This window comes from Nomia melanderi, chromosome 2 (assembly GCF_051020985.1).
Source record: "Nomia melanderi isolate GNS246 chromosome 2, iyNomMela1, whole genome shotgun sequence".
Taxonomy (NCBI): Eukaryota; Metazoa; Arthropoda; class Insecta; order Hymenoptera; family Halictidae; genus Nomia; species Nomia melanderi.
In genome coordinates, this window is record NC_135000.1 from 8,147,604 (window position 1) to 8,166,778 (window position 19,175).

General features: G+C 41.3%; 1 protein-coding gene across 2 annotated transcripts in view; it reads right to left on the bottom strand.

Annotated features, from left to right (window-relative positions):
- The window catches only part of stet (stem cell tumor), a 455,475-nt gene that overhangs the window by 27,110 nt on the left and 409,190 nt on the right, over positions 1-19,175 (bottom strand). For both annotated transcript variants that reach the window (XM_031972871.2, XM_076374319.1), the window contains one exon: positions 15,466-15,608. In XM_031972871.2, coding sequence (XP_031828731.1) covers positions 15,466-15,608 — 143 coding nt within the window. The remainder of the gene's footprint in view (positions 1-15,465; positions 15,609-19,175) is intronic.

Below are 19,175 nucleotides of genomic sequence, written 5' to 3' on the forward strand. Positions count from 1 at the left end.
AAAGGAATTTTGGAAATGGAGTTTTAGGAAGGAACCACAGAGGAAAGAATCATGGAAAGAGGAAATATACTGAAGATAATGATAATACTACGTTTTTACTAATTACAATTCACCATTTCGTAATCGCAATGTCCACTGAATTTTTCTGTTCTCCAAAGTGTCAAGTTTCCAATTTCTGTACGTCGCCAGTGGAAACGATAAAATAACGGGCCCGGCGCGGAGATTACTCTAATATCCGTTTCTGCATACAACATACGCAGGCTTTCGCGATAAACCGAATGAATATTAAAATTATCAACCGCCATTCTCACATTGTTACGATTCCTGTAATTATTCATCCTTCATGCCTTCTTTCCGTCGTTCACAGGCATAGACAGACGGGCATCGTGCTTTCGCGTGACTGAAAGTTTTCCATTACGCTCCATTCTCAGCCGGCTTATCTCGACGCCCGAATCTAATTACCAACAGGAATTATAATGTTCTTATGATTAGTCAGCGAATCTTTACCGCCGCTAATTATCGTCGTCGCGCGCACGTAGTACGCTGTTAGCCGCGGCGCGCGACGATCGGCCATCTTGACGCTCGAATTTCAGCGTCACTCGTACTTCGAAGTGGCGAAACTTTTTAAAAAACAGAAGATTGTTAATTAAAAAGTCACTACCCACGTTTCATACGCGATAGTTTCGCTGAAAAGGTTCTCCAATATCATTTGTCGATACTCGAAGCGGCAGAAGTGTTTAAAAAGCAGAAGATCGAACTCGGTTCCACTGAACAAAGCTCGCCTAATATTGTTCATCATCGTTCAAACTGCACGAAATTCGAAAGAATAATCGCGCGCGTCGGTCGGAAGCCACCAGCGATAGAAAAGTGGCCGCGTGAAAGGAATCTCAGTCGGCAGAGGGTTTCCGCGCCGTCGAGCGCGACAGATAAGCGCGATCATCTTCGTTTCCGCGGGGAAAGTTTTCCCGGCGTTGCCAAGATAAAATTCATAATTGCTTTAATTCTGGAAGCCTTCTATATCTTCTCCGCGCGTCTTTTCCGGTCCCCGCCGATTTCTACTCGAGATTAACGCGTTCAACGCGATAGGATTGCTCAAATTCCAATCTCTACGAAAATTTCACCGATTCTCAATTACCCAATATTTTACGATCGAAGATCTATCATTCACAAATGGAAAAGTCGCTTTACAAAGAACAACACGTTCCTTTAGATTCAAAGAATCCCTTATTCTGGTATCACACGCGACCTTACGGAGGGAGAGTTGAATCCTGCGTGATCTACCTTCGACGACTCAAACACCTTGTGGCGGTCTGCGCGGACCATGACGAAAATCGACCATTCATCGATCGGTTGAAATCGATTATACCTCGATAATCGATGTAGAATCGATGTACCGATTGTATCCAGCGCAGAACCCGAAAAGTGCATAAAGGACTCAGTAGATTTAAACGTCGCGCGACCCACAAATAGAACATTTCCCACGTGCTGTTTTGCTGCGTTTTTACCTTCACCGCGACCTGTATCCCCGAAAATCAGCGATTTCCCAGGAAATCCGTCTGTTCTGTTCATCGATCGAGTAACAGATCGGCGAAAGTAGCTGGCGTGCACGCGCGGCTAGCAAAAAGCCGCTCGGAATTCGAGAAGGGAAAGAAAGGGTGCGCGGCGAGGGGTCTAAGGCTCGGCCGACATGCAAGCTGAGTCGCCTGAGTAAAACGTGAGCCTATTAGGCGCACAATTTGCATCCTCGACGAGTCTGAGCACCGTCGCGTCTAGTTGCAATGCGGTCGACGCACCGAACCGACTGCGATCGGCTGTCGCGGGGGCGGCGGAGAAGTTCACGGGCGTCGGCGTTCCCCCCTCTTTGCGTCGCACGCCGCTAAAACGGAATAGCACGTCGAGCCGAGCCGTCAAAGAGGCTCCCGGCGCGATTAGGCCAACGTGAAATCGTCCCGCTGGAATTCCAACGGTTCTTCTCGGCGTTTGTCGCGCGGGACTCCGGGGAAAAGAGACGACGCGCGCTTTGACGCCGACTATCATCGCGATATTGTTCTTTTCGGGTCTCCGCGTCGCGATTGGGCGAACCTGACCGATGCGGAGGAGCTAATATCGAACACGGCAGTATTTACGAGGACAAATAATTTCTTAACCCTCTGTAGGCTCGTGTAACTTTGAAGTCACGTATCAGTATATTGGCATCTTGTTGATTTACTTCATTTTGCACTCAAAGTGGTGAATAAAATTAAGTGATCAGTTAACTTAAACTTTCACACGCTCAGGCGAGAAAGTTTAGTGTCATTGCAACTTGAAAGTTACAGAATATATTCGTTTGATGGAATTATTGAAATTATTGAATGCATTGTTAATTCGTATTCATATGCGGATATTTATTAACTTTGTACTATAGAGATTTTGTTATGATAATGAAGAAAAATTCGGCCCATAGAGGGTTAACACAGGCGATCGTCATTCAATTAATTCGGTTAGAAACTGTGTTTTGTAAAAATAAGAACCGTGCTTGATAAATTGCAAATAGTCCCACTTCAAGACTTACTAAACAACAAAAGAAAAGGTAAACAATAAAAGGTAATACGTTGCTAAGTGAAAAGTGGGAGATCTCCCTCGGTTGGCTAAATGTTAATATAGACAGGGCGAATCATTTGATTTACTCTTCCATGGAATACATATTGGAACATATTTTTGATATAAAATATTATATGGTACTGATATAATTAGTTACTTTCAAAGAATCTCATCATGAAGTATCGAATATTTCTAGTGAACTTTCGAGTGCGAAGTGCTCTCCGCCCTCCAAGTTTCATTAACCCCTTGATCTTTATATTTCTCAACTCTGGTCGATACGGCTGCTTTGTCATTAATAATTTATTGGAAAAAGAGAAAAATTCTGAGCATGTGTTATAACAGTTTGTTTAACATTGACGATTGTATAACAGTTGATTACAGAGGAACATTTACTTTGAATTCGAATGAATTGAGTGATATATTTGTTGAATCATGTTGAAAATCTTCACGAGTCTAACTTGCAAGAGCATTTCATGTAATTAATATATAATTCCTATAAAAATTGTAACAACAAATTAGTTCCAGTATCTCCAAGCATTCATTACAGTATTCGAAACTATTTTCAAGATCCATTCGATCCAATGCATTTATCGTATAATTTCTACACCAAAAAACCAGTTCATTCCGACTAATACGGTATTTCCAGCGTTAAACGACCAAATCATCAAGGAATAATAAACAAACACGCAACGTCAACCAAGATTTGTCTGTTCGAGCACGAGAAACTTCGACAGAGGAGACCATTCGCGTTTCCCCCGGGATGGAATCGAATTCCCGCGGGAAAGGTGGACAATTTGCAAATGCGAAAGACGGGTGTAATTCTCGAAATGGATCCGCGCAAAAAAGGGACTGTCCCGGAGAGGCTTTCCGCATCTAGGACAGGACAAGCTAAGATATAGCGCGCGGATAGATGTTTCGATCCGGTTGAATCATTCCTGGAACGGCCTAGCAATGTAATTCGCCTGCGAAGACAATGCCGGGGGATTCGTCTGATTGCTATCCAATTAAGACACGAGACGAGTCGCGACTCGAATATATTACTTCTGAAACGCCTGTGAATTAGGAAACGTCGATGTCGTGGGACTTTTAAGGAAACACTGGAGCTCGTTGCAATTTATCTCTTAATTTGATGCGATTAGAATTTTTCTTGCAATTAGGCGTTAAGCAGGATGTACAGTCGAATATTTTAGATATTGCAACAAGAATATTTCCTGTGTATTCTCTGTTGGAACTATCGAATCGTTTCTAATTAAACTGTGTAACTGACCGATCGTTTTGTTAATGAATTGCTAAATAAACATTTAAAGTTCACACAATGGCAGTACCATAAAGTTAACCCGAACGAAGATACTTTGAAACATAAAAAGCAGAAGCTACGTGCGAATCTCTTACTGTTCGAGTAATTAAATCATCTGTTTGCGATTTAGTCTTCGAAACATGGACATTTCATCTCGAAATGCCGACATTCGTCCGCAAAGGGTTAAGCATTCAACAGTTCCAACCCTCTGCACTCGGAAATTTCTCACTAGAAATATTTCACATTTTCTGACAACACAAAGACGATATTCTTTGGAACTAACTCTAAGGGAAATCACAAATACGTTGAGCAACGAGACTAGTTTATTCCAATATTTCACGTGTCGAGGAATTATGCAAAGTTCAACGTGAAACATCAGACTTTGTAGTTTTACAAAGGGTGCAAAAGGTTAAAGGAAAGTACACAGGAAACATTCTTTCTGCAATTCCTAAGTCGCTGTCTAACTATCAAGCTCTACAAAGGTAACGCGAACGGAACTCCGTCGCAGCAACCTGTAAAAATAGGAAAGGGCAATTTTCCAGTTGCAGCGTGCACGGTGTTTTCCACGGGAACTGCCCGATTCATTGTATTATCGATTCCGCGGTGGGAGTACGTAATATAAATAAAAATTGCGGAGAAGACGGTGATCGGGATAGTCTCTGGAGGAGTTCCCGCGCGGAACGACACGCGATAATAGCGAATAAAAAAGGAGGAGAGCGAGCGCAGAGTCACGAGACATTTTTCGCATTAATAACCAGAAACGTTTGATAACGGTTCGGAAAGGGAGAGGAGCGAGCCGGCCAGGGGGTCGGCGATAAGGGATACTCGACGGCGTACCGCGAACGTACGCTGCCTTTTTACGTTACTGCAAAATTATGCGCAATGGATAGACATTCCTGTCGCTTCTCTTATCGAGCTTCGAAACTACTCGAATGAAATAGCCCTCTTCGGCTCTCGTGCTCTACGGGAGCCTCTGAAAACTGGAAATGACCTAAAGATCCCAATTTTGAACCTGCGCGCTGAATCATTTGCGTCTTCGCTCTACCGTGAGGGGTACTTTATAAATTAGAGATGCTCGATTGAAAGTCTTTTTTAAGCTTTTCACTGAAATTAATCTGCTTCGATCGATATGGTTCGTAAGTTGGCTAGGTCGGTTTTGGAGGTTCTTTTAGGTAATAGACTTTAAGGACTGTTTGGTATTAACATTTTGGTATTAAACTTTCATGTTTGTAATGTTAAGTTGCAAACAAATCATTCGACTACTCAAACAGAAAGAAACCAGTACATAATTTCCTTATTACATATTATTTAGGCATTGTGATTTGGCAGAATCTACAAAAGGTTTTTTATAGTTTAGAGAATCTTCGACCGCAAAGGGTTAACTGTAATGATGACATAAAGAACGTATTTGTTTACCTTTATACATATTTGTTTAGAAATAAATGATTAACTCTTAGCACCCCAGGTGGTTTTGTAATCTATCGGCAACTGCAATTAATTTTTATAGTATTCCTAGCGAAAATTAGAAATGTTATAACATTCCTTCCATCTTTTTCCTTCTCAACACAAAATTTGGATGTGCGGAAAATCGAATAATTTTACGGTAGTTTCTTTAAGATTCATTAGAATATTTAATATTATAACTGGTGCAATATTGGAGCCTACAGAGTACAGAGGGTTAAATCTTTAAATACACAACTGTGAAATGGTTTCTTTTGAAGTAGTATTTTGAGCAACCATTTTCTATGATAATTCTGTTCCTATAATTCTATAAATTATATTATATTCTATTGTATTAATTATATATAATTATTAGTGTATTCGCAAATTTGCATAGAGATCTCAGGAGTCTGATCAACGTCGAATCTAACGTTGAACTTTCTTCTTTCCCCTGAAAAATTGCATGCTGCCAGATTTCTCTACAAACACTCGCCAACGAGAACAACATTTTCAATGAAGTATTATTCCAACGTTTCTGTGCAAGAATATTATTATTTGCTCATATTTATTCCACTCGCACTTGATTAAATTATATTCAGTAGAACGGGAATGCGCGTTAAAACGAATACACCTTGCTGTTGTTAAAATTGAAACAGAATATCGAGGAACAATGGCGAATTTAATTAAGGGAGAATGCGTCTTTTATCCGCCCCGGGGGAAAAATGGAATATTGATAAAGAAAAACAGCGAATTACCCGGCGGCCGGATAATAAATCTATTATAGGGATTCGTAGACAATCGAAACGCGGGATTAATTAATGGAAGCCAGGCTCGTCGCGGGTGCAACTGTTAATTATTAAATTTCGAAAAATGTTATACAGTGCCTCGAATACCTCTGATTCAATTTCGACAGTGATCGATCGCGATCATCGTTTCATTAAATTATAATCGATTATATTCGGATTTCTGTCCGATTCCGCATCCTCGAAAAAACCCGTGTCCCGATGGAATCGCTGAGAAATATTCGATTTCCACGATTAAAATTTACAATTTACTCAGAACAATGGAATTTCTAATTAACTGTTAACGAGTGCAACGAGAAATCTGAAAAACAACGGTGGCCGAAACGTTCCGATCGCGGGGCGTTGGACCAGAATAAATTTCTCCGCGCAGCGAGAGTCAGAGTTCGAAGGCGTTGTTCGCAAACGAAAAGATCAAACGTTGGAGCTGGGAGATCCGCTCGCCGGATTGTGCACCATAAACAATTCCGGCCATTCGCGGCGCGTTGCAAGGCAAATCCAAGTTCACCGGAGCACCGAGAACCGTGAAACGTTTCGAAAACAATTTTCGAACTACTCTCGAATCACGTTAAACATTTCGGCCCCCTGTAATCCGAACTAATGGAAACGGAAATAGTTCGCTGCCTACCTTTCATCGAGTGCTTTCTTCTGGGACGCGCGCACGCGGCACCGGTCCATTCAACTTTGCTTGTCAAAAGTATTTCCGAGACACGAGTTCGTTCGGTTTCGCTTTTCGCCGGTACTTTTCGATTCTTCGCTTCGCTCTACTTTAACGCTAAATTTCGAATTTTTTTCACACCGAGCAATTACAGCGACTCGTGCCGAATTTTTCAGCGAAATTCGAGCACGTTTCTCAAGATTCGAAGATCTCGAAGTCTTCTATCTGTGCGACTACTCGAATGTCATTGAAAACCTTTCGCAAAAGCATAATTGAAATTTTCATTAAAATTCAGACACGTTTCTCGAGATTCTAAGGGTCTCCTACGTTTCTATCTGTGCAACTACTCGAATCGTTGAAAATCTATCGCAAAAGCATAATTGAACTTTCATCAAAATTCAGACACGTTTCCCAAGATTCGAAGATCTCGAAGTCTTCTATCTGTGCGAATACTCGAACGTCATTGAAAATCTTTCGCGAAAGCATAATTGAAATTTTCATCAAAATTCAGACACGTTTCTCGAAATTCGAAGAGTCTCCTAGTCTTCTATCTGCGCAACTACTCAAATGTTATTGAAAATCTATCGCAAAAACACAATCGAAACACTTGCAGAATAAAAATTCGATTCCCCGGGCCAATTCGTTTTTTTACCAGTGCATTACCAACGACAACGCAATACATAATTATGTTTCAATTCTTTACACAATTTTCTCTTCAAGTGCCAATGATATTCAGTCGAGCACCATTTCGTTTAAAAGAAGGCAGTTTCTCCCGACTTGCCCTAATCACCGGGAAAACTGGTTGACGCCGCTCCCAGGTGTTTTTCGAAGTAAGTTCGAAAAAAGGTTCCGAGTGAGAGGTTAGGAGGTCCAGCGAATCAGTGGTAGCCATCGGTGATTCCGGGACTGTCGCGTCAGTGGAAATTCCCGGGGAAACTTGCAACTTGTGTCCGGTGGGTTCCCGAACCGGGTTACGTCGACGCGACGGGCGTCGAGGGCCCTCCTTGACGCGCGGAGTTCACCGGTGCAGGCGTGAGAAACGTGCAAGTCCGAGAAAAATCGAGACAATCGCGGGTAATTGCAGGAAGTGAACGCGGCACACCGTCGGATCAGACAATGGTATCGCAGAGTCCGCGAAAATGCAGGAGTCGAAAAGATGTTTCCTTGCCACGTACCGCGGACAGTGGCGTTCGACGCGCGGAGTTAGCGCTATCGATACGGCGATCGACGCTGGGAAAGCTGGACCAAAATAGGATCGAGTTTCTCCGACATGAGGTATTCTGCTTGGAATTTTTACAACGTTTCCGTTTCGCACCGTTTCGTTCAGTTTAGAGTCTTTTTAGTTGGGTTTTGTTCTGAATTTGAAGTTATGATAGTGATGGATCTAAATTCTGCTAAACTAAACACTGATTGCTTAAATCATAGAGAATAAGGAAACTGTGTACTGATTTCTTGCTGTTGGAATAGTTAAATCGTTTGTTCACAACTGGGTATTTCAAACATGGAAGTTTGATCTCAGCAAAATGCCGACATTCGTTCGCAAAGGGTTATAATAATGATAGGCATAGTAATGATAGCATCATAGTGATGATAGGCGTAGTAATGATAGCATCATAGTGATGATAGGCGTAGTAATGATAGCATCATGGTGATGATAGTGAATACCATAGTAACGATGGATACAGTAACGATCATATAGTAATAACACCATAGTAACGACAGTATCACATGGATAATAATATCACAGTAACGATAGTACAATTAACAATAATTTACTAAAACATGACATTTCTTCTCTATATTTCCAAATGAATCTAAGAATCACTATTCTTCACGGTCACATCGAAGTGACAAAAAACAGACAATTGATCTGTCCCTCACGAATCATTCGTATTAAAATCAATTAGTCCATCTGAATCGATGGAAATCGTATGCCAAATTTCCCAGACACGGAAGAATCGATTTCCATCGAGAGAATTGAAAGGCGGAGTATTGAAAGGGAAATCGAGAGCGGCGCGCGGCACGAAGGACTCGATTTAAATAACGACGTCCATCTCACGGCCCCCTGGGAGTATGCACGCGGAGCCTTCGTCACCGATGCGGACCATTATGTATGCCCGACGAGCGGGGCCATTACGCCGGTAGACTCGTCTAATGTCGTATAAATGCAGAAAAGAAGGCCTCGCCCTTAATACCGGGCCGCCATTGCGCCGCGCGACATCTGCCGACCGGGAACTTTCGACTTGTTCCCCGGGAATCCTTCGTTCCGCGCGGGGCCTCGAAATTAATCGACGAAGAAACGGAAGAAATTGGAGGGAAACTTAAAGATATCGGGGAAACGAAGTTTCGGCGTTCCAGAAACAAGATTCGGTGAATCCAATTGCGCTGTTTGCGAGATTTCAAGGATTCCAGCGCGTTTATACGGTAGAAAATAGATTTTTAGTGTGTTTATGCAGTGAAAAATAGAATATCTGATATAGTGTTAACACTAGAACTAACGTACCAGTTAAAATGACTGGTTTCGATTTTTTGTTTAGCAATTATTGATATCTTCGAAGCATTGAATATTAATGATTTTGAAAATGAATAGTTTCATTTGAGTACTATAACGAATGTCTGAAGAAACTGAAAATAATCTATTGTTACAATTTTTATAATTGCATATTAATCGTATTAAATGCTCGGTAGTTCTAGTGTTAAGATTCATTAAAATATTTAATATTATAACTGGTGCAATATCGGAGCTTACAGAGTTCAAAGGGTTAACTCTATATTTAACGATGTTGCTTCGTGTAATTATGCGAGTGCGTATTGCTGAAAATAATCTATTGTTACAATTTTTATAATTGCATATTAATCGTATTAAATGCTCGGTAATTCTAGTGTTAACTACAGGAAGTGTCGAAAATTCAATTGGGGAAAAATTGTTAAATCGAGGAAAGAATTGTAAGTTAAAATTTCAGGAAGTGTCTTTTGACACCTTCGGTAGAAATAGTGTAATAGTGTAATAGTGTGTTGCTAGTGCTAAGTGTTAATTATTTTACAGTGGTTCCTTGCGATGTACACCGTAGGTATTACAATTATCTCGATGTATTAGTTCCGTGGTCCAAGTTATTGCGAGCGAAGCAGAGAATCGACGTTGTTGGACGGTTTACAGAGAACAATTAGTCGAGAAAGGATCGAAGAGGACAACAGGGCGCGAGACAAGGGTTGAAAGGATGAAAAGACAATCGAAGGGAAGTCATTACCCGAACACTTGGCTCGCAGTGACGTGGAACCGATGCCGGAGACATTGGCTCGTTATTGGGAGCCGCGGAACGCTGAGACATCAAGCTCGACAAACCGGTAGCCACGGTTCGACGATAAGTAAGAAGTTTTCGGGGTGTAATTAACAACTGGAAAGTAGTTAGAACGTCTGACAGGCCGGCTCGCGTCTGCGGTACCGTTCGAGTCAACTTCGCCCGAGCTGCGCCTTTATTCTGACCTTAGCCGATCGGTTTCCAGTTCGAATTCACTTAAATCGACGTCCACGCGTCGGCCGCGGAATTAATTAGTCAACCGAACCATTGGTTTACCTTTCGTTTTCATTCAATACGTGAAAACGTGAATATGTATGTTTTCGACTCGAAGAACTTTTGGGAAACGGTTCAGCATTCGAATGTTGATAATTTAATTGATTAATACTATCAATGATATTGGAAATTGGAGTGCCCTGAAACGGAGCGTCGTTAATCGGAGCACTGTAAACTGGAACGTTGCGAACTGAAATGTTACAAATAGGAGCGTTGTAAATTGGAACGTCGCAAACTGGAACATCGCGAACGGTAACGTTGTAATCCAGAGCATAACAAACCGGCACGGTAAACGAAAAAGCTCAACGGTGCTCGTCATTGCTAACATTCCATTACCACGTAATTACTCGAAAACCGTTCCACAAAAGCCTGCCCTTTCGAGAACTCGGAAACGAGAGTCCTCCTCCTTAATCGCTCAAACACGGGAGATCGTCGCCAAGGGAAAGCTAACGGACGAATTTTCGAAAAAGACGAAACCGGACGAAACGGAAACGGAAGGATGAGAAATAGAAAACAGAGCATCGATCGCTCGGAAATAGACACGGACACCGTCGCATTAATAACCGGGACGCCACGGTGTCCTTTCGGCAACAAGAAAACTACTTTCACGGAAGAGTGATAGCGCCGCGATGGATAGGACGGGGGGGATGGAACAAAGAGAAAGAAGAAAGGGGACGGGCGGGGCGCACGGTCTATGGGAAAACGTCGGGTCACTCTTATCACCGTTTCCATACGCACGTAGGGAAAATGGTCGCCTTATCTGGCGTTTCCATGAATAATTTAGAGAGCTTCGCTGCTGAAAACTTCTCTCTACCGGCCTCGTTCTATCGTTCCGCCCTTCCGCGCCCCCGCCCGCCGCCGCTGCCCGCCTCTTACCACCCCATCGTCCACGGGAAAGAGAAAAAAAGGGAAGGCGAAAGCGACGGAGAGTGAAAAAAAAAGCTGGATCGGTAAAGAGTCGCAAAGATCGTGACGTTCGAGGTTCAACCGTTCGCCGATTTCTACACGGAAAATCGTTCGACGATCGGTGAACGAGTAAATATTAACTTCTTGGCGTACTCTATTTACTTTCGCCACTAAGCTCATGTACCATTTTACTATCGACAATTTGGAAGAAATGCAACAAAATTGTCCATTCTACTTCAAGTGGAAAATTTATTTGAAGATAATACAATGATAATAGCAAAATATAGTTGTTTGCTTTGATCAGTGGGTAATGAGTAACACCGATTGTTGTTAAATTAGTCTAGAAATCTTCATCACGAGTCTCACTCGTTATTGTACGGCAAGGGGTTAAATAAATATCGTGTATTCTGGGTAACAAGATAGTTTCTGCTGTGGACTCTTCGGGGGAAGTTCATTTATTTCATTTTGGTTACCGAATATTCGAAACAATTTTATTTCAATTTAACCCTTTGCGTACGAATGTCGATATTTCGACGGGATGGATTTCTTATGTTTCGAAGAATAAGTCGCGAAGAAACGATTTAACCCTTTGCACTCGAGAATATTTTTCTCAACAAACGTTCATTATTTTCTTTATGAGATATCAATATGTTTTACAACTAACATAAAGAAATACTCGTATAAATTAAGCAACAGAACTATTTTATTCCGATGTTCCATGTGTCGATACATTGTATCAAATTTCATATTGAATTTTAAATTTGATCATTTTGTTCGGTGAAATCGAACGGCGATCGAAAGGCGCCGTTCGAATGCAAAGGGTTAATTACTATGACAGCAAGAGGTCGACACGTAATTTCTGTTTTATCTATTATTTAAGCAACTGATAAATAGTTAAATAAGTTTGTTGAAGATTTTGTATATTTCGAAGGATCTTCGTCCGCGAAGGGTTAAACTATGACGAGTATACTCGTTAAACAGTTAACTGTGGAATTCAGGTGAAAAAACCTGTCGTTCTCGCAATAAAATGAAAAAATGGAGCGTGTACTCGTCGAACGCAGGAGGAATTCACGTAGAGTATATTTTAATGAAAGATCAAAGCGAAACAAAGAAGTAAAAATAAAGATTCATCGCTGAAAGAATTAGTATCGTGTCAAGCTTTGCGATGACTTAATCTTGATTGTTAATCTTTAAATATAAAACTGTGAACAATGGTTTCTTTTGAAGTAGTATTATTTTGAGCAACCATTTTCTATAATTCCGTTCCTATAATTCTCTACATTATATTCTATTATATTAATTATATATAATTATTAGTGTGTTCACAAATTTGCATAGAGATTTCAGGAGTCTGATCAGCAACGTCGAATCTAATGAACTTTCTTTTTTCTGAAAAATTTCATGCTGCGAAATGTCTCTATAAACACCAACGAGAACAACATTTTCAATGAAGTATTATTCCAATGTTTCTGTTAACTGGTTCAAACTAACTAGCCGATTAAATCGAGAAATTGAATGAATTCGACGATCAAGGATAAACGCGAATCCCCTGAAATCGGTAATGAAAGGACGAAGGAAAAAGGAAGAAAAGGGTTCGTCGGGACGGTTCCTTAGGAAAAATACGTGTCGGGGACGGAAGAAAGGGTATTTTCCGGGACGGGACCCACGTCGCGTGCCAGGCCGTTCACGTAATTCCTTTCGAGCGTCGTTCCGACGGTTGAATTCGATTCGATCCGATTCGCAGGGAGATTGCAACGTGATTCGCGGCTGAAGGGGTCGGAATTAGCGTCAAGGATTAACGCGGCAGTGCATTCGCGGTGTAGGCCGGCCAATTTGAGGAAAGTGGTCGGCGAAATGCGCAATCTGTCACACGCGGCCGTTCTCCTTTTTTATTTCGCGCCGCGCCGCTGGAATTTTAATCGAGGGACTTCCTTTCGCCGCCATTTTCATGGGAACGCCGGCCCCGCTGTTTCGTCGCTCCCGTTTCCCCTTTTTTTTCTGCCAGCCCCCCTGAATTCCGCGATTGCACAGGCGGCCAGATCTTCGTTCGATTTGCAATGCGTATTTTAAACCGTTGCGCTGGGAATTATAGTAATTTATAATTACCTGCCGAGGAATTTGGAAGTTGTAATGATTTAGATACTTGCCGAGGAATTTGGAAGATTTAATAATTTATAATTACTTGCCGAAGAATTTGGAAGTTATAATAATTTAGATATTTGCCGAGGAATTTCGGAATTATAATAATTTAGATACTTGCGGAAGAATTTGGAAGTTATAATAATCTAAATACTTGCCGAGGAATTTGGAAATTATAATAATTTATAATTACTTTCCGAAGAATTTGGAAGTTATAATAATTTATATACTTGCCAAGGAATTTGGGAATTATAATAATTTAGATACTTATCGAGAAATTTTGGAAATTATAATAATTTAGATACTTATCGAGAAATTTTGGAAATTATAATAATTTAGATACTTGATGAGCCATTAGCTAATTGAGCCGAAGAATTCCGTGTATACCCATTTCACGTACATGTGTTGGCTAATTTTCTTTTACACTAGAACTACCGAACACTCAAATTGATTTATTGTTATCTAACTGTAAGAATTAAAAAATGCGTTTATTGAAATTTCACTTGGCTTATCTCTAATCTCATGTTACTAAATCAAGTTCCTTCTGAATTTCTTCAAGTAGCATTCGTATCTTTTCAATAATTGCAAAAGAAATCAAGAATGTAGTGAAAGTAGTTCTAGTATTGAACATTGGCTTTTAAACTATACTTAATTATCGATTCAATTATTAGTTTCCCGGAGTATTCAACGTCTTCAGCACGGAACTTCTAAATATTCGAAAAAAAACGAAGCTACGCAAATAATTACACGATTTCTGCGACACAGTGTTCGAAACACGAATTCGATGTTCGTCCTCAAAGGATTAATGACGATCGAGGAAGCTGCGCGTGTAATAGCTTCCGAGTAATTATGCCGCGCGTAAAAATGTCTACGCCGAGGAACCTGCGATCGACGCTCGGGAACCGGAGCATTAAAATTGTCGATGAGTTCCCCGTAAATTTCAATTTCCCCTGTATTCGGGGATTCATCGTGGAATTGCGTTCCGCGGGACGAATACGCGGGCAACATTGAAAAACTAATGGCGTAGCTTATAAACCTGTTAAAAACAGAACTCGGCCGCGGATTGTGCCATAAATAATTCCGCGCCGCCCGTTTTTCGACAAACGACGATCGCGATTGCAAATTGCTATTAATTGTTCTCCGCGCGAATTGCTTACGATGCCCAGTTAATCGTTTAACCGTTTCACTATGGTGTGCCGATATATTCGCCTGATTTGCAGCTTTTTTCTTTGAGAAAGTGACTTAATCCTTTGCGATGAGATGAAATGCTCAGATTTCGAGGACTAAGTCGTGGACAAATCTAATTAGTCGAACAGCAAGAGATCAATACGCCGTTTCTTTCTCTATCAATTCAGCAATTGATGTATAATTTAGCTCCGTATGTTGAAGGTTTTGTGTGTTTCGAAGAATCTTCGTCAAAGGGTTAAATGTTTAATCAACTGAACATCCGTCGGTTGATAGATCCAGCGAGGGATGAAGTAAAGTTTCATAAATCTCAACTTTTGCACCGTTATTTGTGACACGCGTCGAAACTGCCTTTAAAGATAGATATAAAATACGTCGAAGATTGTGATGTCTTTATTAAAACATAACTTAGCACTAGATCATCAAAATGACCCATTTCTATATTCCTCTTCTGCAATGATTAAGAAGAAACAGATGCTTCTTAGGGAAATGAGTAATGAAATCGATTTAAAAATATGCGAACATTATAAATCGATTGAAATCTTAATAGAAAAATCAGAAAATCTAGTTGAACTACTCGGTTGTTCTAGTGATAAGATACTGATTAAGTAAAGTCGGACATTTCGTGTGTTACGACTGAATAATTCGTTAAGAAAACATCGTTAGCGTCTGAATGATTGAAAGATTTCGATATTTCGTAAGTAATGTTCAATGTTCGTCGATTTATCGTCTTCCTTACCAATCCACCACGAATTTATATCTGCTCCCTTCTTTTCGACTGTTCCTCCGGTACCCAGGAGACCTCGCGTCAGCCAGACAATCATCGAACGACCGAGTTTTCAATAAATAAATGCGGTTAAAAATAGTTTCTGGCAAAGTGGTACTCACCCAGCATGAAGGAACATATAGAACGCGAACCTCCAGAGTTCGAGACGTTTGTCTGGTCTATAAATGAAGACACTATCGATTGGTACCGGACCCGAAGGATTCACCTCTCCCATCGCCACCGTGTAATACGTGAAGAAACCCAGCTGGAACAGAAGAGGGACCATGAAAATCAACACATCTTATATTCAATTCCACACAATTAATACTAGAGCAACCACTGATCGATCGTATCGGTGTACTTCACTGTACTCGGGTATTCTGTAGTCCCCGAAGACAATTTCAGTTGCAATCATTTCAACTTTACCTTCTCGATCATAGTATCAATGGAATGTTGAGATTCTCCCGATTAAAACGAGTCCAAACACGACGTAAATCGGTCCAGTTTTATGATTCGATGGAAACGAGCCTTTAGTTTCGAAATTACATTAATTCGGTGAAACTAATCCGATTCCCATCGTGTTTGGACTCGTTTTAATCGCGACGATATCAGGAATTCAATGCTACCACATTAATGAGATAAAGCTAACATTATTATAATTGAAATTTTCTTCGTTGCATGTTTATATTCGACGCCGTCGCTTCGAAGTCCGGCGCGTCGACCCTCGATGCTACGGACTGCATCTATCCCGCTACCCTATATCGATTCTCTGGCTTTGCCAGACTGCTCGAGTCAATTCCGTGAATAGCTTCCTCCCGCTTTTCCTGCTCGCTTAAATTCCACTGCTGGGACTTGAAACTGTGGAATTTAAGCGAGCATCGTCTATCCCGCTCCCGCTACATCGATTCCCTGGCTTTGCCAGACAGCTCGAGTCGATTCCGTAGCTTCCTCCTGCTTTCCCTGCTCGCTTAAATTCCACTGCTGGGACCCGAAACTGTGGAATTTAAGCGAGCATCATATTCGAGTCGCGAAGAACGCCAGCGAAGTTCTATCAGAAACTTTATTTTTCAAATATTTTCCGAACGTTTATCAGCGACGCGTCGTTACGCGGCTGTGCCAGAGGAAAGTCGGATTACTCGGTAATTCCGAAATGTTCCAGCAGCTGTCAGGCTGCGTCGAATTAATTCCAGTTTACCGGGGAAAAGAGTCTATCGCCTGGCTCGTGGTTTCCGAGGTAACAAGGCCGGAGTGTAATAAGGTACCGGCGAGTGACAGACGGCATGGTAGGGACGTTTATTACGTCATAATGATCCGGACTTCCGGGTTCCCCGAGTGAATGTAAGTGACGGGGAGGGAAGCGGGGTCAGGTGGTTGTGCGTGCAGCGTTACGGCACCGGTTCAGCGTGAATGGTCAATATAAATCAGGCTTTGTAATATCGCGTCGGCGTTCGGTGCACCGCCGACAGCGCTTAGGCATATTGTTTCTGGAGGCGATCGCGCCGATTGTAAACGGGGCGAACGAATCGTTTTCCGGGGGACCAACCCCTTGCGCTGCGACTCCTCTCGCAACGTTGGTCAAAGACTTCGTCGTTCATTATCCATTCGACGAGAAGGCATTTGGTACTCGTCTGCATCTGTTTCAGAGGCTAACGCATGATAGAAACGTTTCATTTGCGGTTAGGTTCGATAGATTGTGCTTAGGAGTTTCGTTAGATTGACAGGATGGTGTAGAGCAGGGGGCTGAATCATGAATTACTTTGTTATTAATAATCTAGTAGGTCAAAGAATTTATCGTTTATTATCCATTGGACGAGAAGGCATTTGTTTCAGAGGCTAACGCGTGATAGAAACGTTTCATTTGCGGTTAGGTTTGATAGATTCTGCTTAGATGTTTCGTTAGATTGATAAGATAGTGTGGAGCAAGGAATTGAATCATAAATTACTTTGTTATTAATAATCCAGTAGGGAAGGAGAATTTGTTGAGCGTAACTGGATATTTCAGCGGATGATTATATGCTTGTAGATACTTTCAAGAGGTGTTGTTCAATGTTCTAAATAACCATTTAATTAGTAATAAAGATTGTTTATGTTATAAGTGATCCTTAAATATGACAATGAGTGATTATCGGAAGGAGAGTGCTAAAGTATTCGGAAGGCAGCGGGTAGCAAACGAACTAAGTCTAAACGTTTTCGCTGCAATATCTGAATGAAACGTTGGATTTAAGTAATTGTTAATTAAACGTTCTGTAGGTTGTTTCCGGAGAGTTTAGTGTCTCCCGAATAATCCAGTAGGAACTGAAACCCCCGCAGACACACGAGGTCGACAATGCCCCCCAAGGATCCCTCTTTACGATCAACACTCATTGGAATCCTCTTTGATCAGCCCACTACACGCGCCGGAACGCAAACACTCGGCAATTCTAGATAGCATCTCGTAATTAGGGAACACCGGGCTAACTTATCGTCCGACGGTTTCGTTATTATCCGTAATTCCGTCGGCCCGGTGCGTCTTTCAATTAAGCCCCTTTAATTGCGCCCGTGCGCCTAGGCCAGGCCCCCTTCACCCCTCGCCTAGGAACATCGCGTGAGACTCGTGGCGAACGTCTCGAACGTAGTTTAATAAACATAAAGAGAAACCCTAGACCTAGAACCAGCAATTCTTCCCTTGTTCCGCTTAACCCTTAGCAGTCCTATGTCGAGTCAGACTCGACATTCTATTTTATTGCAACCTCCACCTGTTTTAACCATTTTTTCTACATTTAATTTGTAGGAGAAAGAGAATTTTATTTGAAACAGTATAATTATTTCATCGCAGCTCACAATAAAACACTAACTCCATCAAACAACGCACACACTATTTATATACTCAGATGCTCTTGTCTCACTCACACTTTCTAGAACATTCTTTCATTGCCATGCATTAACTTCACATATATTTGGAATATTCTAGATTCATAAAAAAAATGAACATTATTAACATATGGAGAAAATCAATATAATCTAGAATATTCCAACGCTTTGAACATTCATTCAAAACGCGCTCACACACGCAGTCGCGTCATTCATCTCTTGCACGCACATTCATCACTCAAATACATCCAATCCCACAATTTTTTGTGTCACAATTGTACCATTTAAAGACATTTCAATGGCTCCCAAATATTCTTGAATAAATAAATAGAGCGTCATATTAATGTAATTGAATGAACTGTCGACGTGAACCTCAAAGTGAGAAACCAAGGGCACTTCGGACCGCAAAGGGTTAAACAGGAAATAACGAAATCTAACTGAATTATAGAATCACAAGTTTTCTAATAATTCTCTATCTTTCAACGTCCATTGTGAAAAACACTTGACTAGGAAGTTCCCCATCATTTCTAACTAGGTTCACTTTCACTGATTCATAATTCCTATTTCTATGTTTGTTCAAAATAAAACAATTATATTAATACAATCATTTAGAAACATTTCTATATTATGAACGCTACCTAATGCGATAAGATTCAGACGAACAAGCAACGATACTTCGTTAATCGTTAACGAGAATTCTCAGAGTTCGACGAAACGTTTCGCAACCAAGAGAAATTCTCGGAAATCTTCAATCGAAAACGCGACGAGACTTTAGCGAAGTTGACAGTTCTATCGAGTACCTCGCACGAAAGCTGATAGTCTCGAGCGAGTTACGAGAAAACCGGCGGTTGAAGCAGTTTTCGAGAAAATCATAGAACAAGGGGTTAATCCGTGGGTCCAGCGCGCGACTGTCAGCTTAGGGTTGCTTCTTTGTGCTAATGGAACAGAGAAAACCCGCGGGACCGTGGCCCGTCGGCTGCCC